Source organism: Semicossyphus pulcher, unplaced genomic scaffold (genome assembly GCF_022749685.1).
Source record: "Semicossyphus pulcher isolate SPU_LCO1_2020_fin unplaced genomic scaffold, fSemPul1.0.p SCAF_1, whole genome shotgun sequence".
NCBI lineage: Eukaryota > Metazoa > Chordata > Actinopteri > Labriformes > Labridae > Semicossyphus > Semicossyphus pulcher.
This window is the reverse complement of record NW_027211603.1, coordinates 35,976,409-36,003,681: the sequence shown is the minus strand read 5'-3', so window position 1 is coordinate 36,003,681 and position 27,273 is coordinate 35,976,409. Positions and strand designations below refer to the sequence as shown.

At 41.5% G+C, this 27,273-nt stretch overlaps 1 protein-coding gene across 1 annotated transcript in view; it reads left to right on the top strand.

Annotated features, from left to right (window-relative positions):
* The window catches only part of LOC138591095 (mucin-2-like), a 91,857-nt gene that overhangs the window by 44,608 nt on the left and 19,976 nt on the right, over positions 1-27,273 (top strand). The window contains exons 23-34 of the mRNA XM_069661640.1: positions 5,185-5,424; positions 5,712-5,868; positions 5,981-6,109; positions 6,980-7,127; positions 9,209-9,252; positions 9,407-9,607; positions 9,743-9,837; positions 14,359-15,072; positions 20,823-20,994; positions 21,794-22,032; positions 22,151-22,331; positions 22,831-23,059. Of these exons, the coding sequence (XP_069517741.1) occupies positions 5,185-5,424; positions 5,712-5,868; positions 5,981-6,109; positions 6,980-7,127; positions 9,209-9,252; positions 9,407-9,607; positions 9,743-9,837; positions 14,359-15,072; positions 20,823-20,994; positions 21,794-22,032; positions 22,151-22,331; positions 22,831-23,059 (2,549 nt within the window). The remainder of the gene's footprint in view (positions 1-5,184; positions 5,425-5,711; positions 5,869-5,980; positions 6,110-6,979; positions 7,128-9,208; positions 9,253-9,406; positions 9,608-9,742; positions 9,838-14,358; positions 15,073-20,822; positions 20,995-21,793; positions 22,033-22,150; positions 22,332-22,830; positions 23,060-27,273) is intronic.

Sequence of the window (27,273 nt, the reverse complement as noted above, 5' to 3'; positions counted from 1 at the left end):
GAAAGACTGTTGAATGTTTTATAGTGTGTGTGTGTGTGTGTGTGTGTGTGTGTGTGTGTGTGTGTGTTCAGGTTCCGCTGGCTGTCCGCAGGTCCTCACAGGCAGTGATATATTTTGCTACTAAAATCGCATATTGTGTGTTTTTCTCCCAGTAAATTTGGGAGTTTCTGTGTGTGTGCTGTGTTCAAACTCCGCGAGTGTGTTTGTGTTCTGGGGGAAAGTATTGCTCTCTCACAGGCTGGTATTAGAGGCATGATGTGAGGAAGTGTAGCTCGGTCTCTACCTGCTGGCTGTCACATAGGGAGCAGTCTGTCCTCCTCTGGCAGCCAGGTCTTTCGATAGCCACGTCTCTACAGCCAGGCTCTGCTGGCTGAGTCTGTACACCATCAGGACTTTTCTGCTCAGAAATTCTGCTCATGTATAGTCTCGGTTTAGAGCCAGATAGCATTTGTGTTTGGGATGTTTCCTTCCAATATGTCATGTACATTTTCTGGTTTGGTTGGATTTGGTTGATGTTGGGCTCCGTAGGCTGATTTGGTTATATTTGGTTGGGATTGGGGTCCTAAGGCTGGTGTTGTGGTCGTATTGGGGGGGTTGTTGAGGTCCTGAGGCTGGTTTTGTTGTCGTTTTGGGGGGCTGATGTAGTCCTGAGGCTGTCTCGTCCTGGTCATGGGGTCTAGGCGGAGCCTTTGGACCACCAGCCTATGTGGTATTTAGATTCAACGTACTCTGGTGGTAACTCTGTTCACATTGACAGTAAATACAAATAACTTTTGTCTTGTCCAGAGAACCATCTAGCAGGGCTTTCAGGATGAACTTTCCATTTAAAAGACACTTTTCTTTATCCATTTGTGCTCATGGAGGTTTGTTCCTGCTTGCTATCCAAAACATTACCGCTGCATCGCTTCCTGATTTCTCAAACTACGGGGCGGGCAGAGGGTCATAATAATAGATCGCACGTGCATTAATCACGCGTCAAAATAAATAGTGATGTTACAGGAAATGTGCGTTAACTCGTTATTATTGCTCTAACTTTGACAACCCTAGTTACACTTAATACACTTAATAGTTTGTTAACATAAAAATGTACTTTGTTAATACACTTTGTTTTTCTGAATACACTTTGTTAATGCATAAATACACTGTCCAGTTTTCCATTACACGCGCACTGGAGAATACAGCCATGTGATCCAGCAGCAAAAATAAGTGAATAAACATTTACAGCTGACCTTTCTTTGATGGTAAGAACACAGAACTTTAATATAAGATGCAGGGGCACAGTGGAAGGAAGGAATTTTGTTTTATTTTTTATAAATCTGTTATTTTCAAGGTTAAAACAAATATCACAGAAAATTATAAGCCTGTATATACATGTTTTTTTCGCCTCTCCAATCTTAAACTCCTCCCTCCCTGCAGGGTTCTGTTTGAAAAATGATGGGACAAGGACATCGTCTATTACTGAAAATGTGTCTATATTGATTTGTTCGTCTGTGATTCCATGCCAGAGAAGCATCTGATTGGGTTACTCAATTTGCAACAACTTGATGCTGAGTATATTACCACTGAAATTTTGAGACATGTTGTTGATGCTGGCTATAATGCTGACAACATTGTTAGCCAGTGTTATGGTGGTGCCTCCCATAGACTGTACAAAAAGATGGATGATATGACAGCTCCCTCAAAGTGAAGCCAAAACCTTTTGAGCGCCCCCTGCTGACTGGCTGCAGTATAGGTCATAAAGCCCGCCTCCTCCATGTTAACAGATGGGACATGAATCAAACTATTAAATCAAAATACACGCCAAATTATTTTTTCTCAAACATGGTTTTTGTTATTATAGTTAATTCTTATCATGCTGATTTACGTCCAAGTGTACATTTTTCTGACAAAATGATGACAGCTCTGTTGACCATTACGGCTGCTGCAGCCAATCAGTTCCGGATTAGCAGAGTAGAGGACGCACGTGAGAGGAAACGTAACAATAACAATCACTACAGTCATTGAACTCAGACCAACACAAAGCTGCTGGTTTTTTAGTAAGTTAAGTGTGTGTTTTGGTTTGCGGAAGTGGCTACGGCCGCTTCACCCGCCAATCTCTACTGCACAGCTCTGGCTCCAAATGATGTCACCATCGCAAGATGGCAGCACCCAACACAGGGGCTCTTTTGGCCTTACTTCGAACAATGAGAGCAGAAGGATCATCCATCTATATATACAGTCATGCTGGTGCCTCCTCAACCAGTGGAGTATGAGGTGGTGTGCATGCATTACTTTAAAAGAAGCGTGCATAATATATCCCATATATTCACTTGTACATTAATCAATATCCAGCGTGGCCCAATTGTACTCATGCCCACAAAGTCTGCCTGGAACCTCTGTGTCATAATTGACGACCAGCTTACCTTTAAGGTTTTCATGGCCTTGATTGGTCCATTATGTTGATTTGCCCTGTACAACATCAGGAAGATCAGACCCTACCTGTTAGAGCATAACTCCTGGTACAGGCCCTTGTAATATCACGCATTGACTACTGCAACTCTTTACTGGCAGGCCTACCTGCATGCACTTTCAAACCTCGATGATTCAGAACGCAGCAGCGTGACTGGTCTTAACCTAAAACAGCACACACTCCACTGTTCATATCGAACGGCTCCTGCCAAATGAAATTGTAACATTGTTACAACCACCAGTTGCACTTAGTGGTTGTGCGTGCCATGCAGGGGTAATCAAATGCCAAAAAGTTTTTCAACCTCTCTAGTTCAATGTATAACTTTTTTCGGCACCATTATGTGTCTCAAAAATATGATGCTGCCTGTCTCAGTAGACTGCTTGAAATTTGCTGGACAAGCCATTTTCATGTGACAAAGTGCATTGTTGAGAATGAAGATCATCTTCTTGCTAATCTGGCAGAAATCTCAGAGGATGACGATGCCACTGTTGATTTATGCAATCGAGTGTTTCAGAGTCATCGGGTTTATTAATTCATATTAAGAGGCACCATTTCTTTGAGATTGGCAAATTTCTTTGGCAGGTGCTTGGTGTCTTAAAACTAGCGAATGGACATTCTTCAGTCTGTGGATATGTGCCCTGCTTGTGAGTTCTTAAAAGACATCTGTAAAGATGACTATCATACAGAGCTTTCACAGAAACCAGCTGGGAATTATTTACTCCCTACAAAGAGAAAGCACACACTGAGTAAACACCTTGGTTAAAGTGTGGTGCTGTCAACAGGTCATACAGATTCTGATAAGCTCACTATCACTCCCTGTCAGTCTATGAAAAAATCCCTGCTCAAAATCATTGACAGGGTCATTTCAGAAATGGAAAACTAATGTAAACTAAAAATGTAGACCTATTGACAGCCATATCCAGTCTTTTGCCCAAATCTAGTGGCTTTTTAGATTCAAGCTTGTTGGTGAAGAAATGTCCAAATGGAAATGACTGGTACACTGTGTGCAAACATCTGCTGGAGTTTAAGGAAGCTTTTTCTGAGATGGATAAATGGAACGTAAGTCCTGGCAATACGTGTGTCTTCAGCATCACGTAAGATTGCCTTCTCCGATCCGTTATAGTCCTAACCCCTTACTGTCCAAATTCCTTGGACATGAATGAATTTGTACATTTTTGCTGAGGAAAACAGGAGATTGATGTTGTAGCTGGATAGGTTAAAAGGGCAGAAAGAAATGGATATCTGACAGATAAACTGTACAGCTTTTATGTTGCTGTTGGTTTTACAGGGGAAAAAAGGGAAAGAAACCCTTTTATGCAATATTTCTCAGATTTTGCTCTGTTGGATACTAGTTATATTGAAGTTTCAGTACATGCTTGATTAGTTGATTAAGGGGTTACTTTGTTCCTTTCTTAGTTTGAGTTAAAATAAGACTATCTTCTAGTTTTGTAAGTATTGTGAGAAGTGACACTGGATTTGTTATTTTTATTTTATTTGAGAATTCATCCAATGAAAAGAAATGTTATGTGGTTCTCTGTGTCAAATACTGGGTGAAAGTATTTTTTTTTAATTTAGGGTAAATTATTTCGACTAAAATTACTCCAATCATACGGACACTGTTAACTTAAAGAGGTACTTCACACCGATCCTCGCTTAAAAGATGAAGCTAAATGAAAACTCTGATAAACCTTAGCTGTTACGGTAAAACATGAGAATATAGTCTGGTGCGGGAATTTGGTATGACCCTGACATGAGAAAATTAAAGTTGAAGCTCTATTGGACAGTGAATCTCTAGTTTGTAGTCAGCTGCTCTTTTGTAAACATATGCCTTTTAAAAACATCGTTGAATTGGATTCTACCCAAAGTCATGTGTAGATTAAAGTTTATTCTTTATTGTTGTTCATGAGTTCTGAACAGAGTGTATTAAATACTTTACCGTAGTAATATGTTCATTTCACATGATAATTAATTCAGTTATACACTTTTCAACAGTAACAGTCTGTTTATTTTAAATATGAATTTACAATTTACAATTCCTAGATGGTCAGGAGATCACACAGTGTTATCATTACAGATGCTGCCTGGATGAAGTTTGCTTGTAGCACAAATGATAGATCTGCAATTTCAAATCTCATTTTAATACATTGTCGCCGACACTCTTAATTATAATCTGGGAAATTGTGTAATAGCATGACTTACTTTAAGAATCTATCCCAGCTGCGGCATCTCCTTTGTCCATGAGGAAAGGATGACCCGCTAACTTTTCTGCACTGCACACAGATTAATTGTATCCCAAAAGTGAAAGACAGCCATAAATCATGATGAGATTCTCGATATCTTCCACAATACCTCTAGCTGCTTGAGAAAAAAAAACACTGACACAGAAACTCCACTATGGCGAGGGAGATCATATGTATTGCCCCGTCCTATTGGTTGCTTAAGAAACAGAAACCATTTAATACATTTTTAAAATCTTATTTGGATGAGTTGGAAAGCCATTTCCTCCCACATTTCTTGTGGGAATGGCGTCCCGTACGTACCTCCCCATTTCCAACACTGAATATAACACACAACTGTGTCAGCAATTTATAAATGGGACCGTAAATGTGCCAAACAGAGATGCCAAACCCCCTATGGGAGGTAAAGGATATGTCACCGACATCAAACAGATACCTTACTCTATATTAGTCATCTGATATAGCAGTCAATTTTGTCTTTGGATATCTCCCACTCAGGGTCAAGTCTGTGGCTTGTGTGGAAACTACGACGGCAACAGTAAGAATGACTTCACTACCCGCTCCCAGGAGACAGTGGCAGACGTTCTAGAGTTTGGTAACAGTTGGAAGGTTTCGCCCAGCTGCCCAAACACCCAACTGAATCCTGATCCCTGTTCTGACAACAGCTATCGGGCAGCCTGGTCCAAGAGACAATGTAGCATCATCATTAGTGTCACCTTCAAGAAATGCCACTCACAGGTAACTATGGTGATAGCAAGCATGTGTCCTAACCGTTACTCTTCGGCATGATCCAAGATGATCCAAGACTGAAAGTGTGACAAATCAATATAAATGTTTTCATTTCCACTGGTTGTTTCCTTGTAATTTGAGCCCTGAACTTACAGCTCCACCAACACCTCAATATCTCTACTATCAGGACTGATTTCTACTACACCACCAATGCTCCTACTTATACAGCACAGATTGTCATCAGTGTGAGCCTCTTTTTAAATATACTGCTAAAAGTACATTTTTGTTTGTTCAAGGTTGATCCTGGTCCATTCTTTGATTCTTGTGTGAGAGACTCTTGTGCTTGTGACACTGGTGGGGACTGTGAGTGTTTCTGCACTGCGGTGGCTGCCTATGCCAGAGCTTGTAATGAAGCCAGGGTCTGTGTTAAATGGAGAACTCCAAAAATATGCCGTAAGTTTGGTTACCATCACACCAGGATTATCCTAGCAAGGGAATTTGGTCACCATCAGTTTCTTCCAGATTTTGGAACAAGAGCATGTATGTACTTATTTTTCTCTTGCAGCTATTTTCTGTGACTACTACAATGCCCCTGATGGCTGTGAATGGCACTACAAGCCTTGCGGAGCTTCCTGCATGAAGACATGCAGGAATCCATCGGGCAACTGTTCCAACCTCATCACAGCCATGGAAGGTACATTAGACTGATCCTTTGGCATGTTATGGGGGTCCCTACTTTTTCTGGTGCGGTTTTATTTTAAAGGATATGCTTGCAACACTTTTATATGATTCAATGGATCAATTATTAAAAGCTGTTTTAATTGACAGGGTTAGTCTGTTTTATAGCTTAATTCATCTGTTGGGCAGCTACGTAAATAAATGTGTAAAGTAACCCTTTCTGTGTCAGGAAATTCCTCTCAAAGCTGCAAACAAAAAGAAATGTTTGCAATGGAACATTTTAAACCATTTAAAATCAGGTCTTCTGTGCATTGTAAATGGACTGTAGTTATATAGCGCTTTTCTAGTCTTTGCGACCACTCAAAGCTGCTTTTACACTACATGTCACATTCACCCATTCACATACAAATCCATGCACTGATGGCAGAGGCTGCCACGTAAAGTGTCCAACTGTCAATCAGTCATCACATTCATACCCATTGGCTATGCGACCAGGAGCAATTTGGGGTTCAGTGTCTTGCCCAAGGACACTTCAACATGTAACCTGAGGGAGCTGAGGATCGAACCTCCGACCTTCCTATTGAACGACTGACTCTACTACTGAGCCACAGCCGCCCCAATGTGTGTCCAGCCCTTGTTTCAAATCACAGACAACCACTCCTCTAGCAACGGAAGCGCACATGGACAACATTTGATTTTTAAAGAATCAATATACTTCTGAAACAAACAAACAAACAAACAACAACAAAAAACATATGAAATGTGTGGGTGGAAAATATCTGGATGAATGTGTGAGTGGATGGGTGAAGGAGGGGAAAACTGTAAAGTGCTTTGGCTGTAACTGTATTTCTCCGAAAGCTAATCAAACCCTACAACGGTTTCTCAGGCTGCTATCCACAGTGTCCCCATACCCACCCCTACTTTGATGAAGACTCCATGAAGTGTGTTGCATGGAACCAATGTGGCTGCTTTGATGAAATGGGCAACCATTACAACGACGGAGAAAAGGTTCCATCTGAAAACTGTGAGGAATGGTAAGTCTCATACAGAGAATAGAACAATGGGCTTAACACACAGTCAGCAATGATACATACACCACATTTGGACAACCCTCATGTTGTTCATCTTTTTGAGTGACCGCAACCTTTGACCACTTAGCATGTGGCCTATTGATAGACATTAAGACAAGATCAACACGCACAGTGGCAGAATAGTTCTAACCTCCTGTCTTTACTAAGCTAAACAGTTCCCAGACAGGTCCAATGATAACATGGTTGACCTGAAAACTGTTGACAGCTACAATGTGTCCTCAAGATGTTTAGTTCTTTAATATACTTAACAAAAATGCACATTTTTGGTTAAAATACTGGCAATTAAAAGTATTGATCCAGCCAATGACCCTTGTATGTATGGTGTATGAGGGTGCTCAGCACCCCCTAAAATCAGAAGAAATAAAAATCATCAACTTATAAAAAGGTGAAGTAACTCTGACTGTGTGATTGTGAATTACAAAGTAAAGGAGACTTACTAAATGTTACTTTCAAATGTTAAAATTTGGTAGTTCATTAAATAATTTAAAACAATCAACACCGTGGAGAGGGAGAGAGATAGGTGTCATAAGGAGCTATAGAGAGGGAGCGTGCGATTATGAACAGGAGTGGAGATCATCTTGCCCTAATATTACTCAGTTCATCAGGGAAGTGTGTAACTTCACTGAAGACTTCAGAATGAAACAGTCTCATATGAACGGCTCTGTGGTCTGAATTTACATCGGTCTGCGTATCACTCGTCTCCTTCATGAAATGACATATCATCGCTGCACTGTACTCTTTGTATCACTCCCTGATCTTCTCTGTGCAGTGTTGTTGTATTGTTTTGTGAGTGCATAGTTACATTTGATGTGTTAAGCCTAAGGCACACCTGGGCAATAATCATGCTGTCTAATCAGCATCTTGATATGCCACACCTGTGAGGTGGATGGATTATCTCTGCAAAGGAGAAGTGCTCACTAACAAAGATTTAGACAAATTTGTGAACAATATTTGAGAGAAATATGCCTTTGTGTACATAGAAAAAGTCTTAGATCTTTGAGTTCAGCTCATGAAAAATGGGAGCAAAAACAAAAGTGTTGCGTTTATATTTTGGTTCAGCGTATATTTTGGAAATTCAAATTGTTGAACTTTGAATTCAGCTACAGAATCTATTAGGCCCATAAATCTGATACAATGAAGGTATTCCAAATCTCTTGGATCTTACAGGCATATGATGTGCTACTTTCCTTCAGCCTGCTCATTATGACAGTATAACGTGACAGATACACTGTCCAGGTTAATAGGGGCTGACCTTTACAAGCAATTTTAGCTTTACCTAATGATCACATAATGATTCTATAGGATTAAGTTGGGGTTTGGTTGTTGTTCTTAATTGGTTAATTGGTCGGTTATTCATTTAAACTGAATAAGCCGACATTTTCTTGTAGCAACCTAATGCATTGATGATATAGTAGACAGTTATTTTGGTAACTTCATTTCATTGTCAACTTTGCATTGGTTGTTTCAAGGACATTCTCCTAACTGTATGGGTGTTCCGGTTTATCTTTTCCCAATGATGATGTTCCGTTTTTTACAATTCTGTCCTCAATGCTTTGCTGTCATAGACCAGTGCTGTCTCTGGCTGGATCCAGTACATATTTTGCATCAGTATACAGAGCAATAATACCTGCAAAATGGACCTGCTGTAGAGCCAATGTCTTAATGTCTGATGAATTTCAAGAACTGAATTTGAATTGTAAGAACTGAATGTGGAAATTGAATTTTCAAATAATCTAAATTCAATTTCAGGTTATTACATTCAGTTTCAGGTTTATTGAAATTCAGTTTGAAACTGATAAATTCAATTTTCAAATTATGTGATTCAAATAATATCTAAATTTTTACTTCAACGATTCAAGTTTAGCAATTCATTGTTTACGTAACAAAATTAGATACTGGAAAAATACAGAGATGAAAATGAAAAATGTTTTGGCATAGTAAATTGTTTAAAAACTGTTGATGTAATTCTGTGAATCTAAAAGCATTTTTTCTCATAATGTGACCATATTTTTTCTATTTCAAAGTAAATGTATGGGCTTCAGAATAAGCTGCAACTACAATGTATCCTGTAAGTATACATATGCATTTAAATAATTAAGTACACACACACACACACACACACACACACACTACATATATATATATATATATGTATATATATCTATACATACTGTATATATCGTAACCTTAACCATATATAAAATGGAACTCTGAATCCATAGATTGTACATGCTTTTTTGATGGAAAGATCTACAAATATGGGCAAGTCATCTACACAGTCCATGATGGAATGGGAAACTGCATTAAAGCTTTGTGTGGAACTGATGGGAAAACAATCGTGAACGTGTATCCATGCAAATCTACCACAACTGGCCCAACAACAACCCCCTTTACATTCAGCACTACTGGAATCACAACTTCAGGTACATAAATCTATTCAACATTACCAGTTATCTTTTTAATTTTCTCTTTAACAAACGCACATTCAAATAACAGTACTTTTTCATACTAACTTTAAAATCATTACACAACTTGTTCATTTCCAATTCCAACATTAGAGACAACACAAGTCACAACTGGCCCAACCTCACCTACAACAACAAGTGGAACCACAATAACTGAAGGAAATACCACAACAGGAGAAACAACAATTGTAACATCAACACCTCCTGTTACTACCTCCACTACTACACAGATAACATCAACTACAGGAACCACAACAGAAGAAACAACCACAACAGAGGAAACAACAGAAGAAACAACAGAAGAAACAACAGAAGAAACAACAGAAGAAACAACTACAGCACCAACAACAACTACAGGAACCACAACAACACCACCTACAGAAACTACCACTGGCCCAGTTACAACATCTACCACAATTGGTACAACAACACCTTTAACAACAACTAAAGAAACCATAACAACACCACCTACAGAATCCACCACTGGCCCAGGTACAACATCTACGAAAATTGGTACAACAACACCTTTAACAACAACTAAAGAAACCACAACAACAGCACCTACAGAATCCACCACTGGGCCAGTTGTAACATCAACCACAACTGGTACAATCACAACAACCACAGCACCAACAACAACAATTATTACTACTACAACTAAAGAAACCCCAACAACACTTCCAGAATCCACCACTGGCCCGGTTACAACATCTACAACCACAACAACGACAGCACCACCGACATCACCAACAACACCAACTACCAGTACTGCTACTTCTACTACTACTACTACTAAAGGAATCACAACGACTCCACCTACAGAATCCACCACTGGCCCTGTTACAACATCTACCACAACTGGTACAACCACAACAACTACACCACCACCACCAACTACTACTACTACTAAAGAAACCACAACAACACCACCTACAGAATCCACCACTGGCCCAGTTACAACATCTACCACAACTGGTCCAACCACAACAACTACACCACCACCACCAACTACTACTACTACTAAAGGGACCACTACAACACCACCTACAGAATCCACCACTGGCCCAGTTACAACATCTACCACAAGTGGTCCAACCACAACAACAACAGCACCACCACCAACTACTACTACAGCTAAAGAAACCACAACAACACCACCTACAGAATCCACCACTGGCCCAGTTACAACATCTACCACAAGTGGTCCAACCACAACAACTACACCACCACCACCAACTACTACTACTACTACTAAAGGGACCACTACAACACCACCTACAGAATCCACCACTGGCCCAGTTACAACATCTACCACAAGTGGTCCAACCACAACAACTACACCACCACCACCAACTACTACTACTACTACTACTAAAGGGACCACTGCAACACCACCTACAGAATCCACCACTGGCCCAGTTACAACATCTACCACAACTGGTCCAACCACAACAACTACACCACCACCACCAACTACTACTACTACTACTTCTAAAGAAACAACAACAACAACAACAACACCACCAACTACTACTACTACTACTACTACTAAAGAAACCACAACAACACCACCTACAGAATCCACCACTGGCCCAGTTACAACATCTACCACAACTGGTCCAACCACAACAACTACACCACCACCACCAACTACTACTACTACTAAAGAAACCACAACAACACCACCTACAGAATCCACCACTGGCCCAGTTACAACATCTACCACAACTGGTCCAACCACAACAACTACACCACCACCACCAACTACTACTACTACTAAAGGGACCACTACAACACCACCTACAGAATCCACCACTGGCCCAGTTACAACATCTACCACAAGTGGTCCAACCACAACAACAACAGCACCACCACCAACTACTACTACAGCTAAAGAAACCACAACAACACCACCTACAGAATCCACCACTGGCCCAGTTACAACATCTACCACAAGTGGTCCAACCACAACAACTACACCACCACCACCACCAACTACTACTACTACTACTAAAGGGACCACTACAACACCACCTACAGAATCCACCACTGGCCCAGTTACAACATCTACCACAAGTGGTCCAACCACAACAACTACACCACCACCACCAACTACTACTACTACTACTACTAAAGGGACCACTGCAACACCACCTACAGAATCCACCACTGGCCCAGTTACAACATCTACCACAACTGGTCCAACCACAACAACTACACCACCACCACCAACTACTACTACTACTACTTCTAAAGAAACAACAACAACAACACCACCAACTACTACTACTACTACTACTACTAAAGAAACCACAACAACACCACCTACAGAATCCACCACTGGCCCAGTTACAACATCTACCACAACTGGTCCAACCACAACAACTACACCACCACCACCAACTACTACTACTACTAAAGGGACCACTACAACACCACCTACAGAATCCACCACTGGCCCAGTTACAACATCTACCACAAGTGGTCCAACCACAACAACAACAGCACCACCACCAACTACTACTACTACTACTACTACTAAAGGAACCACAACTACACCACCAACACCAACTACTACTACTACTACTAAAGGGACCACTACAACACCACCTACAGAATCCACCACTGGCCAAGTTACAACATCTACCACAAGTGGTCCAACCACAACAACTACACCACCACCACCAACTACTACTACTACTACTAAAGGGACCACTACAACACCACCTACAGAATCCACCACTGGCCCAGTTACAACATCTACCACAAGTGGTCCAACCACAACAACTACACCACCACCACCAACTACTACTACTACTACTACTACTAAAGAAACCACAACAACACCACCTACAGAATCCACCACTGGCCCAGTTACAACATCTACCACAACTGGTCCAACCACAACAACTACACCACCACCACCAACTACTACTACTACTACTAAAGGGACCACTACAACACCACCTACAGAATCCACCACTGGCCCAGTTACAACATCTACCACAAGTGGTCCAACCACAACAACTACACCACCACCACCAACTACTACTACTACTACTACTAAAGGGACCACTGCAACACCACCTACAGAATCCACCACTGGCCCAGTTACAACATCTACCACAAGTGGTCCAACCACAACAACTACACCACCACCACCAACTACTACTACTACTACTTCTAAAGAAACAACAACAACAACAACAACAACAACACCACCAACTACTACTACTACTACTACTACTAAAGAAACCACAACAACACCACCTACAGAATCCACCACTGGCCCAGTTACAACATCTACCACAACTGGTCCAACCACAACAACAACAGCACCACCACCAACTACTACTACTACTACTACTACTACTAAAGGAACCACAACTACACCACCAACACCAACTACTACTACTACTACTAAAGGGACCACTACAACACCACCTACAGAATCCACCACTGGCCCAGTTACAACATCTACCACAAGTGGTCCAACCACAACAACTACACCACCACCACCAACTACTACTACTACTACTACTACTAAAGGGACCACTACAACACCACCTACAGAATCCACCACTGGCCCAGTTACAACATCTACCACAAGTGGTCCAACCACAACAACTACACCACCACCACCAACTACTACTACTACTACTACTACTAAAGGGACCACTACAACACCACCTACAGAATCCACCACTGGCCAAGTTACAACATCAACCACAACTGGTACAATCACAACAACCACAGCACCAACAACAACAATTATTACTACTACAACTAAAGAAACCCCAACAACACTTCCAGAATCCACCACTGGCCCGGTTACAACATCTACAACAGCTGGTACAACCACAACAACGACAGCACCACCGACATCACCAACAACACCAACTACCAGTACTGCTACTTCTACTACTACTACTACTAAAGGAATCACAACGACTCCACCTACAGAATCCACCACTGGCCCTGTTACAACATCTACCACAACTGGTACAACCACAACAACTACACCACCACCACCAACTACTACTACTACTAAAGAAACCACAACAACACCACCTACAGAATCCACCACTGGCCCAGTTACAATATCTACCACAACTGGTCCAACCACAACAACAACAGCACCACCACCAACTACTACTACAGCTAAAGAAACCACAACAACACCACCTACAGAATCCACCACTGGCCCAGTTACAACATCTACCACAAGTGGTCCAACCACAACAACTACACCACCACCACCAACTACTACTACTACTACTAAAGGGACCACTACAACACCACCTACAGAATCCACCACTGGCCCAGTTACAACATCTACCACAAGTGGTCCAACCACAACAACTACACCACCACCACCAACTACTACTACTACTACTACTAAAGGGACCACTGCAACACCACCTACAGAATCCACCACTGGCCCAGTTACAACATCTACCACATCTGGTCCAACCACAACAACTACACCACCACCACCAACTACTACTACTACTACTTCTAAAGAAACAACAACAACAACAACACCACCACCAACTACTACTACTACTACTACTACTAAAGAAACCACAACAACACCACCTACAGAATCCACCACTGGCCCAGTTACGACATCTACCACAACTGGTCCAACCACAACAACTACACCACCACCACCAACTACTACTACTACTAAAGGGACCACTACAACACCACCTACAGAATCCACCACTGGCCCAGTTACAACATCTACCACAAGTGGTCCAACCACAACAACAACAGCACCACCACCAACTACTACTACTACTACTACTACTACTAAAGGAACCACAACTACACCACCAACACCAACTACTACTACTACTACTAAAGGGACCACTACAACACCACCTACAGAATCCACCACTGGCCCAGTTACAACATCTACCACAAGTGGTCCAACCACAACAACTACACCACCACCACCAACTACTACTACTACTACTAAAGGGACCACTACAACACCACCTACAGAATCCACCACTGGCCCAGTTACAACATCTACCACAAGTGGTCCAACCACAACAACTACACCACCACCACCAACTACTACTACTACTACTACTACTAAAGAAACCACAACAACACCACCTACAGAATCCACCACTGGCCCAGTTACAACATCTACCACAAGTGGTCCAACCACAACAACTACACCACCACCACCAACTACTACTACTACTACTAAAGGGACCACTACAACACCACCTACAGAATCCACCACTGGCCCAGTTACAACATCTACCACAAGTGGTCCAACCACAACAACTACACCACCACCACCAACTACTACTACTACTACTACTAAAGGGACCACTACAACACCACCTACAGAATCCACCACTGGCCCAGTTACAACATCTACCACAAGTGGTCCAACCACAACAACTACACCACCACCACCACCAACTACTACTACTACTACTTCTAAAGAAACAACAACAACAACAACAACACCACCAACTACTACTGCTACTACTAAAGAAACCACAACAACACCACCTACAGAATCCACCACTGGCCCAGTTACAACATCTACCACAACTGGTCCAACCACAACAACTACACCACCACCACCAACTACTACTACTACTAAAGGGACCACTACAACACCACCTACAGAATCCACCACTGGCCCAGTTACAACATCTACCACAAGTGGTCCAACCACAACAACAACAGCACCACCACCAACTACTACTACTACTACTACTACTACTACTACTAAAGGAACCACAACTACACCATCAACACCAACTACTACTACTACTACTAAAGGGACCACTACAACACCACCTACAGAATCCACCACTGGCCAAGTTACAACATCTACCACAAGTGGTCCAACCACAACAACTACACCACCACCACCAACTACTACTACTACTACTACTACTAAAGGAACCACAACTACACCACCAACACCAACTACTACTACTACTACTAAAGGGACCACTACAACACCACCTACAGAATCCACCACTGGCCCAGTTACAACATCTACCACAAGTGGTCCAACCACAACAACTACACCACCACCACCAACTACTACTACTACTACTAAAGGGACCACTACAACACCACCTACAGAATCCACCACTGGCCCAGTTACAACATCTACCACAAGTGGTCCAACCACAACAACTACACCACCACCACCAACTACTACTACTACTACTACTACTAAAGAAACCACAACAACACCACCTACAGAATCCACCACTGGCCCAGTTACAACATCTACCACAAGTGGTCCAACCACAACAACTACACCACCACCACCAACTACTACTACTACTACTAAAGGGACCACTACAACACCACCTACAGAATCCACCACTGGCCCAGTTACAACATCTACCACAAGTGGTCCAACCACAACAACTACACCACCACCACCAACTACTACTACTACTACTACTAAAGGGACCACTACAACACCACCTACAGAATCCACCACTGGCCCAGTTACAACATCTACCACAACTGGTCCAACCACAACAACTACACCACCACCACCAACTACTACTACTACTACTTCTAAAGAAACAACAACAACAACAACAACAACACCAACTACTACTACTACTACTACTAAAGAAACCACAACAACACCACCTACAGAATCCACCACTGGCCCAGTTACAACATCTACCACAACTGGTCCAACCACAACAACTACACCACCACCACCAACTACTACTACTACTAAAGGGACCACTACAACACCACCTACAGAATCCACCACTGGCCCAGTTACAACATCTACCACAAGTGGTCCAACCACAACAACAACAGCACCACCACCAACTACTACTACTACTACTACTACTAAAGGAACCACAACTACACCATCAACACCAACTACTACTACTACTACTAAAGGGACCACTACAACACCACCTACAGAATCCACCACTGGCCAAGTTACAACATCTACCACAAGTGGTCCAACCACAACAACTACACCACCACCACCAACTACTACTACTACTACTAAAGGGACCACTACAACACCACCTACAGAATCCACCACTGGCCCAGTTACAACATCTACCACAAGTGGTCCAACAACAACAACTACACCACCACCAACTACTACTACTGCTACTACTACTAAAGGGACCACTACAACACCACCTACAGAATCCACCACTGGCCCAGTTACAACATCTACCACAAGTGGTCCAACCACAACAACTACACCACCACCACCAACTACTACTACTACTACTACTAAAGGGACCACTACAACACCACCTACAGAATCCACCACTGGCCAAGTTACAACATCTACCACAACTGGTCCAACCACAACAACAACAGCACCACCACCAACTACTACTACTACTACTACTACTACTAAAGGAACCACAACTACACCACCAACACCAACTACTACTACTAAAGAAAACACAACACCACCACCACCACCACCAACTACTACTACTACTACTAAAGGGACCACTACAACACCACCTACAGAATCCACCACTGGCCCAGTTACAACATCTACCACAACTGGTCCAACCACAACAACTACACCACCACCACCAACTACTACTACTACTACTACTAAAGGAACCACAACTACACCACCAACACCGACCACTACTACTACTACTACTAAAGAAACCACATCAACACCACCTACAGAATCCACCACTGGCCCAGTTACAACATCTACCACTAGTGGTCCAACCACAACAACAACACCACCACCACCAACTACTACTACTACTAAAGGGACCACTACAACACCACCTACAGAATCCACCACTGGCCCAGTTACAACATCTACCACAAGTGGTCCAACCACAACAACAACAGCACCACCACCACCAACACCAACTACTACTACTACTACTGCTACTACTAAAGGAACCACAACTACACCACCAACACCAAGTACTACTTCTAAAGAAACAACAACACCACCACCACCAACTACTACTACTTCTACTACTACTAAAGAAACTACAACACCACCAACTACTACTACTACTAAAGAAACCACAACAACAACGCCTACAGAATCCACCACTGGCCCAGTTACAACATCTACCACAACTGGTCCAACCACAACAACTACACCAACACCACCAACTACTACTACTACTAAAGGAACCACAACTACACCACCACCACCACCACCAACTACTACTACTACTACTACTACTACTAAAGAAACCACAACAACAACACCTACAGAATCCACCACTGGCCCAGTTACAACATCTACCACAACTGGTCCAACCACAACAACTACACCACCACCACCAACTACTACTACTACTAAAGGGACCACTACAACACCACCTACAGAATCCACCACTGGCCCAGTTACAACGTCAACCACAACTGCTACAACTACACCACCAACAACAACACCAACAATTACCCCTACTCCTACTAAAGTAACCACAACAACACCACCTACAGAATCCACCACTGGTCCAATAACATCTACCACAACTGGTACAACCACAACAACTACACCAACACCAACAACTACGACTACTAAAGGAACCACAACAACACTTCCAGAATCCACCACTGGCCCAGTTACAACTTCTACCACAACTGGTACATCAACAACAACTACAGGAACCACAACAAAACACACAGTCATCACTGAAAAGCCACAAACAACCATTTCAAAACCTATTGTTGTAAACACAACTATTGTGTCTACAACTTTAAGTAAAACATCCACTCCAACTTCTATAAGCCCATTGACAACGACTCTTCCAGGAAGCACAACTGTTTACACAACTGGTGCAATCACTACTGTTGGAACTGGATCCACAGAGGTTTCAACAATATCACTGCATACAACAACTACGACATTATGTGTCTGCATTGTCAATGGAACATCATATTATCCTGGTGGGTGATCTTCCATTTTTATTTTAAATATACCTCTTAATGGCTATTAACACCAGTTTATCAAACTCACTGATTATATTTTACTTGATCATTTGTTACTTTTTTGGATCCTCAAGTGATATACTAACTTCACTTTTATTGATTGTCATGACTCACTTATTATCTTAACATTTAAATATTTTTACACCTCAAAAAAGTGTTAGATTACAACTTGTGATTATGACGGTCTGCTTCATGCTTTTTGGGCCAAACATTAGTTTAATTAAAGGCTTGTATTCACATATATGTAGTATCAGTGTGCAAAATACCCAGTGGCAATCGTAGGTCCCCCCTAGTACTCCAGCGTTATGCTGAAGTCTTGAATCAATATGTAAAATTCAACATTTCATTGACGCAAGCCATGGCAATCAGCGAGGATATAAAAGCCTTGCATGCATATCACCAATCATTGACAATAAGGCCAGTCACACAACCACGTAACAACTATGTGCTACAAAGTATTATTATGGACTCGGTCTGTGGTGCAACTTTTGCGGAAAAAACTCACAAGTGGCGTCCAGTTACCACTGCTGGGTGACGCATTTTCCATCACCCAGCAGTGGTTGGTCTGCTAGAGAGAGTCTCTGCAAGTGTTGCGAGTAAACAGTAATCTACTATGGCTGAACAAACAAAGAAAAGATCAATGACTACAGATACAACTTCAAAAATAAGTGAGAAAAATGAATAAATTTGACGCTCACTTGAAGGCAAACAGTCTAAAAAGGGAAGTGACCATCAGCCAGGAATATCAAGAGTTACAACCAGGGCCAACCGTGAATGTCACACATGTAACACTGTCTGGATATCTGGAAAGTATGCCCCCACAATTACCGTTTATCATCGAGATTACAACTTTAAGTTAAGTTAAGTTACAAAACAGAACAGAAGTCCAGCTTTCCTGAGCCATCAATATTTAACGCAGCACCTATTGATTATTTTTAATGCAGGGCTATTCTCGTTATGACCACCCAATAAGTCTCTTTGTTATGGTTTGTTTTTTGAATTAGTAACCCTTCAATTTTCTGCACTAAATTTTTATCTCAATTGTTTTTCACAGGGGAAAGGGTGTACAATGTCACTGATGGTCATGGATGGTGTTTTGATGCATATTGCAATGACTCTTGTAAAATTGAAACACTTCCACATCCATGTCCCACAACACCAATACCTACCACAACCCCTGGTACCACCACTGTACCAACAACTCCATCAAAGCCCTGCATCTATATGAATCAAACAAGACAGGTATAAAAAATAGATCATAGGTGGGGTTTTTTTATATGTAATTATGTTTCCAAAAGACATTAATAATTGTATACCAAGAGCTGCATTGTGTCAGCGAAACAACTAAGATCCAAGAGTTTTGCCAAAATACTTTACTTAGCCTCATAACTTTACTTTGTAAAAAAACAGATGTCAATGGTAAATCGACTGTACTTATATCGCTCTTTTCTAGTCTTGTCGACCACTCAAAGCTGCTTTTACGCTACATGTCACATTCACCCATTCACACACACATTCATACACTGGTGGCAGAGGCTGCTACGTAAAGTGCCCAACTGTCAATCAGTTATCACATTCATACCCGTTGACTATGCCACCAGGAGCAATTTGGGATTCAGTGTCTTGCCCAAGGACACTGCGACATGTATCCTGAGGGAGCTAGGGCTCGAACCTCCGACCTTCCAATTGAAAGACGACCAACTCTACCACTGAGCCACAGATGTGCGGTTATGATGGCTATCTTTGTGTGATAGTTTAAGACAAATTTCTAAGTGGTCCACCAAGAAACAAATCATTTATTTTATAAGTCCAACTTAATGAGTGTGTCATTACCAGGATCATATTTATGTGACACCATGAAGATTTATTAGGTGACTTTATTGTACCTAGATTGTCAGATGTTATTTTTGCATATAAACCAGTAAAATATGTACTATCCAACCAAATTTGACATGTTGTAATATGTTACTATTAAAACGTAATAATTCAGAACTGAAAAAATCAACATGTAGAAAACCAGACCACATGTCAATATGGTTACATTTAACTTCAGATTATAGAATAGATCATAAAATAAAATGACAAAATATTGTGCACAGAGAAGATAGAGCCCTGCATCTTGAAAAAAATGAATTACAATTTATTCTTTAAGACTTCATATTTTCCTCTTACATAACTTATTGCTTACTGCTCAACCCCTATCCAGCATGGAGAGTCCTGGATGATTGATAACTGCACCCATGCTATCTGCATTGATGGCAAGGTTACAAAGAAAGTTCATTCCTGTCCCGAAGTACAAGAACTCATATGTACCAATGGACGCCCCACTGTTAAGGTCTATGATGAAAATGGATGCTGCTTCCACTATGAATGTGAATGTAAGTTGAAAATGTAACATTGCAACAGAGTTTACCACTACTTTTATATGCAGCGAGGATCTTCTTATGCTGAGACAGCTGTCTAGAGCACAGACTGCAGTATTGAAGTGGAAAGCCTCCTGGCTATAAAATCCATTTTATGGACCAGCAAGATGCAACTCCACTTGTTGCAAAAAGTTGTCCAATTGTATATATGCCTATAAGCAAATGAGCCTACTTCACCTCAGTGAACATTTTCCTTGTGAGTTTATGGCCTCAACTGCATGTTTTCTTTCAATACAGCCAGCTTAAATGACATGCATTCTTGTGTCAATTTGATAAATACAGCAAGTGTCTAGGGTAGAATGTGTCACATCTGCCCGATTCGTAGGTGTAATAGCTCTAGTAAATGTAACTGTGCTAGTACATCTACCAATGGAGCGCATTCCTTTTTCCTATGTACATTTCTAATTGTTATAATACAAAATGTTAGAAAATGTTTCATTTGCTTTTAGAATCCACATAGAAATATGCAAAATGCCATAATGCTTTGCGGAGTCAATGAGAGTCAGAAGTGTATCTTACGTACATTTGATAACACATTGCCTCCCACATTTTATTGCTGATTTCTGTCGATAAGGTCTTGCATGTAATAACCCACCAACCAATAGCAGGAAGCAGTAGCTACTAAAGCAGCTTACTGCTAACTACAGCTAACTACTAAAGGTATATTGAAGTAGCCTTGGTGGAAGTAATTATGCTCTCTACTTGTTTCAGTGTTTACTCTCCATTTCCCTCCATGGTTTTTCTCATCCTGCAGGTGTATGCACTGTCTGGAATAAAAAGCACTACAGCACGTTGGATGGAAAAACGTACGATTTTCAGCAGTACTGCAAGTTCTACCTGGTCAAAGAGATTATAAATAATTACAACCTGACTATTATATTGGATAATCAAGAGTGTGATCCTTCAGATAGCACATTCTGTCCCCAGACTGTCATTGTTTTGTTCCAATCCTACAAGATTGTTTTTACTCAGTTGAAGTATTTCGGCAATGTGGTAAGCAACATTTTAAATTGTATGTTATAAGTGTCAGTATGTCACTTCATAAATAATTTTCAGACTGATAGATTACTCATAGGAATGTCTTCTTTGTCTTTTCTCTTCCTTCCTACAGGTGTTTATAAAAAAACGTATCTATCCTGCCTACATCAAGTCTGGCCTGCTCCTCACTAGCACAGATATGGAGATTTCATTAACAATACTTGCGATCAATGCAGAAATTATCTATAGGACCAACTCATTCAGCATTTACCTTCCCTATTCCCTCTTCAGTGGGAACACTGAGGGACAGTGCGGTGAGTTTCCACAACAGACATGCTGCTGTTTCTTATTCTAAGCCTTTTCAGTAATGTAAGAAATAATGGGGTGAAAAAGATGTCAGTGCTTTCCCATTGACCTACTGACCCGCCACTGACACAACCAGCTTGCAGTTAGGATAAGCCCCAGATTTCACAAAGTAACACATCTGACATTTAATTTTCACATTTTCACATTAAAACTTCTTCTTTACTTTATCTATTTACTTTCAGACCAATTAGAGCCACGTGTTCATGAGGATGTGCATGCGTAGGGCCAAGTTTTCTTCACAACGAGCCACATTGTCCAGCTTCAATTGCTGCCATATTAAATAAGCCACCGAAGACTTATGTTAAGCGAATGTAGTCATTAGTAAAATTAGAGAATGATTTTGTTGTTTCTGGGTTTTCAAGACAATTTTTGTGTCTTTTTTTAATTCGTAAAGCACAATATAACATGAGAAGTTTTCCAGGACACTTTTTACTTCTCATTTTCCAGGGACCTGTGACAACTCCCAGGACAACGACTGCCGTTCTCCCAACGGCATGATAGGAAGCTGCCCAACCACTGCAGAACACTGGCTTCTCCCAAATAATACCTGTGCTCCCTCCACAACCCCCCCACCAACAACGACAATAACAACAACATCAACATCAACCGAGACCACTGCACAAACAACAACAGCACCTGTTTGCTCACCACCCATCTGTGAACTCCTAATTAGCAGGTAAGGGGAGACACATCCTCTTTGGCTGCTGCACTATTTGCTGTGGATTAGGAGACATCTGATGCATTGTGTATAAGTAGTTCATAGACCTAAAATTATTTCAGGATATTCTCAATGCCTCAACAGACGTAGACTTGATGCAAAGTGAGTGGTGCAGGATAAAGGACAAAATTAGGACTATTGAGAGGCCGAAGGAGGCTCTGGTAACTGACATGCCAGCAGTGGTAAATGAGAAGCCGCCTATTCATTCAACCTGGGCGGCAAGTTATGTGTCTAATATAGCAACCCATTGGATCGGCTACTGCCTACCCAACTAGAAAATTTTGTTGTAAGAACTCTCAGAGAATGTTACATACAATGTTTTTAATAGTAGGAGAATGTTCTCTGAAAACATCTTCAGAAAGTTGCAGTGAGAATGTTCAAATCACATTTCAGGAACATTTTAGAGATCACATTTTGATAGTTCAGGCCGTACTAACATCGTGAAAACATCATTTGAATGTTGCAGTCAGCATGTTCTACCTTTGTTTTTATGTAACATTCAGCAAATGTTTTATAAAAGGCGTTCTGACATCCCATGCCTCAATAACATCCTGAAAATATCTTTAGAATGTTGACGTTAAAACGTTTTGTCTTAGTTAGTTTTATCGTGACAAGAACTTTATTTGAAATGATAAACATCCTTATAAAGTTCTTTGAATGTTAGATTAAACCATTTTCTTTCAAACGTAATAATAACTTGAAGGTAATGTTCGCCGATGTTTCCTGCTAGCTGGGTAGGCTGGTCATTAGCTTCCGAGGCTGCCGGGCCTCGGAATTTAAATCTAAATTCATGATAATTTCTTAAGTAGAGTTGTTTAATAGTTATACACAATTAAAATCAATCAAAAAAGAGAACAGTTGAAAAGCATTGTAGTTACAGAACATAGGCATAAAGTATTGCACATTGCTATATTTCCTGAAAGTTACATGCATAGTTTTAGATGTGATACAGGTTGACTTGATGGTTAATAGAAACTTTTTGGACCTTCCATAACCCTGATGCAGCCCAACATGTCAACTTATGACAATGTTCTGTACGTCTCCCGACTGTGAGCTTAAAAACCATAGACTGTTCAACAGTTCATCGAGACTACAGTGGAAATGCGTCGGCGTTTCTCTCTGTCTGATGGAGCTCATTTTATCCAGTTCCAGGCCAGATTTTATGTCCACACTTTTAGACCCTGAATGTTTTTATCGTAATGTTTTAACTCAGGTGAAGATTTTAGCCATATTACCCCTCATCCTGTGTTTGCTTCTGGTTTTATTAAACTTTTAGATTCTTTTAACTTGACAAAACATGTTAAACACCCCAGTAATGACAAAGGGGACACTCTTGATCTTGTGATTATGAGGGAGCTTAATTCTAACTCTCGTCCTCCTGCATTGCTTAACCATTTCAGTGAAATATCTCTGGCAAACCTAGAACATACTGTTGCACTTTCTAAGTCATTCACCTGCCATTCAGATTGCATTCATACTTGGTTTCTAAAAGCTGTTTTTTAAAAGCTGTGGTCCAGACATTTTAATTATTATTAACCGCTCTCTGTCGTCTGGAGATTTCCCCTCTTATTTTAAACATGCCATAGTTTATCCCCTTTTAAAGAAAACCCTCTCTTAAGCCCCCTGTAAGTAATTTTAGACCCATCTCCAAGCTGCTATTTTTATCTAAGATTTTAGAACAAATTCTAATCTGGGTTCCAGTCCCAACATAGCACTGAAACTGCTCTGGTCAAGGTCTCTAATGATCTACTGCTTGCAGCTGACTCTGGCCGGTACTCTATTTTAATTCTCCTTGACCTCAGCTCAGCCTTTGATACAGTGGACCACAATGTCTTAATCAGCCATCTGAGGTACAGTGTTGGCGTCAGTGATGTGGCACTGGACTGGTTGATTTCATATTTGTTGAACAGGTCTTTTTCTGTTATGCTTGGAGCCGCCTAGGGGCGGCTGTGGCTCAGTGGTAGAGTCGGCCGTCCTCTAATCGGAAGCTTGGCGGTTCAATCCCCAGCTCCCTCAGGCTACATGTCGAAGTGTCCTTGGGCAAGACACTGAACCCCAAATTGCTCCAGGTGGCATGAATGGTGGCATGAATGTGATAACTGATTGACAGATGGGCACTTTACGTAGCAGCCTCTGCCACCAGTGTATGAATGTGTGTGTGAATGTGACATGTAGTGTAAAAGCAGCTTTGAGTGGTCGCAAAGATGACAGAAAAGTACAGTCCATTAACATCTGACTTTTCATCTTGTGCTCCTCTCTCTTGTGGGGTTCCTCAGGGGTCTACTTTGGGTCCCCTCCTTTTCACTGTTTACATACTACCCCTGGGGTAAATCCTGCGTAGTAATGCACTTTATTCCGGTATCAGCAAGCGCAACATCCAAAGATTGCAATTAATTCAAAATGCTGCAGCCAGGATTTTAACCAACACCAAGAGAAGTGACCACATCACACCAGTCCTTGCTGCCCTTCACTGGCAACCTGTGAATTGATTTTAAGATTTTATTGCTTGGTTTTAAATCTTTAAGTGGTCAAGCTCCAGCCTACATCTGTGAGCTGCTAACTCCTTATGAGCCCTTATGGCCGCTGCCTGAGATCTTCTGGCAGGGCCCTGCTAGAGGTTCCTAAATCTCGACTAGTCACAAAAGGTGACCAAGCCTTTGCAGTTCCCCAGCTGTGGAACTCTCTGTCTGAATATCTCAGGCAGGCAAGCTTAGTTTCATCTTTTAAATCTCTTCTTAAAACTCACTCTTATCATCTGGCTTTTTCCTAACTGTTTGCTTTGTTTTACTTTTAAGGGCCCGAGCACCAACGGGTACGAGGACTCTATTGTAATTGTAAGGATAATTATTATTAGGGCCCGAGCACCAACGGGTGCGAGGACCCTATTGTAATTGTAAGGATTATTAGGGCCTAAGCACCGAAGGCGGTGCGAGGACCTCTTGAAATTGAAGGAATTATTATTATTATTAGGGCCCGAGCACCAACGGGTGCGAGGACCCTATTGTAACTGTAGGGATTATTATTAGGGCCCGAGCACCAACGGGTGCGAGGACCCTATTGTATCTGTAAGGATTATTACTATTATTAGGGCCCAGGCACCAACGGGTGCGAGGACCCTATTGTAACTGTAGGGATTATTAGGGCCCGAGCACCAACGGGTGCGAGGACCCTATTGTATGGGTTGATACTTTGACGAACTCCTCCTAGAGACTTGATCCAATCGACTTCACATTCGGTCAGTGTACTGACAAGACATTGAGGATTAAAAGTTATCAAAGGCTTTACGTTTTTCGAAGGGGGAGTGGCCTTTTTCGGGGCTCAAAGTTACATGACGAATTTCGAACCAGGAAGTGAACAGGAAGTGGCCTTTAACTCGACCGTGCATGTTCCAATGTGACCCAGACTTTCCATGCTTAATAAGGCTCCCGGCCTGAACATGTTGATATGCCATTATTCACTGATACTCCTAGCGCCGACTACTGGCGACAGGAAATAACAGGAAATTTAATGTTTTACGCTACGAGCTACTATTCCAAGACAGTAAAACATATCCTCCTCATATGTGTCTCAGTAGGGACCTAAGACCTGGATTACGCTCCGTTTTAAAACTCATAACTCCACGTCCCACATTGTTGCCGTGGCGTCGCATTGTTCCCCAGTAACAGGAAGTACTTTTTTCAGGGGCTTACAATACTGATACAGCCCTGATAATCGGTAAACATGTCCCCAGTGGGGTAATGGGAAGGTCTGTATAGGTTTTGTTAGTGGGCGTGGCTAAATGGCTCACTGGCGTCCCCTACAATTTTTTAAATATACAGCCCATGCAGAACATTACACCGAAACCGTGGCTGCAAGTTGCTCTGCGACTGCGACACGCCCCGGTGTCTGCGTCGCTGGTGCGAGGGCCCGTTCAATGCTGCTTGCAGCACTAGTTCATATTTGTTTTTTGCTTGATTGTATGTGCCTTCTTTGAATTGTAAAGCACACAACACAACTTGTTTTTGATGCTATATAAATAAAGTTATTAGTATTATTATCATTCTAAGAAGTGATTGTAAAACTTACGCTGTAGAACTCAATCATCAAACTTAAACACAAACTGAACTGAAAACTGTATTTTATTGCTATGATCACTTTTTCTGACAAAGTGTTCTTGCTTGTGTGTGCCCTTT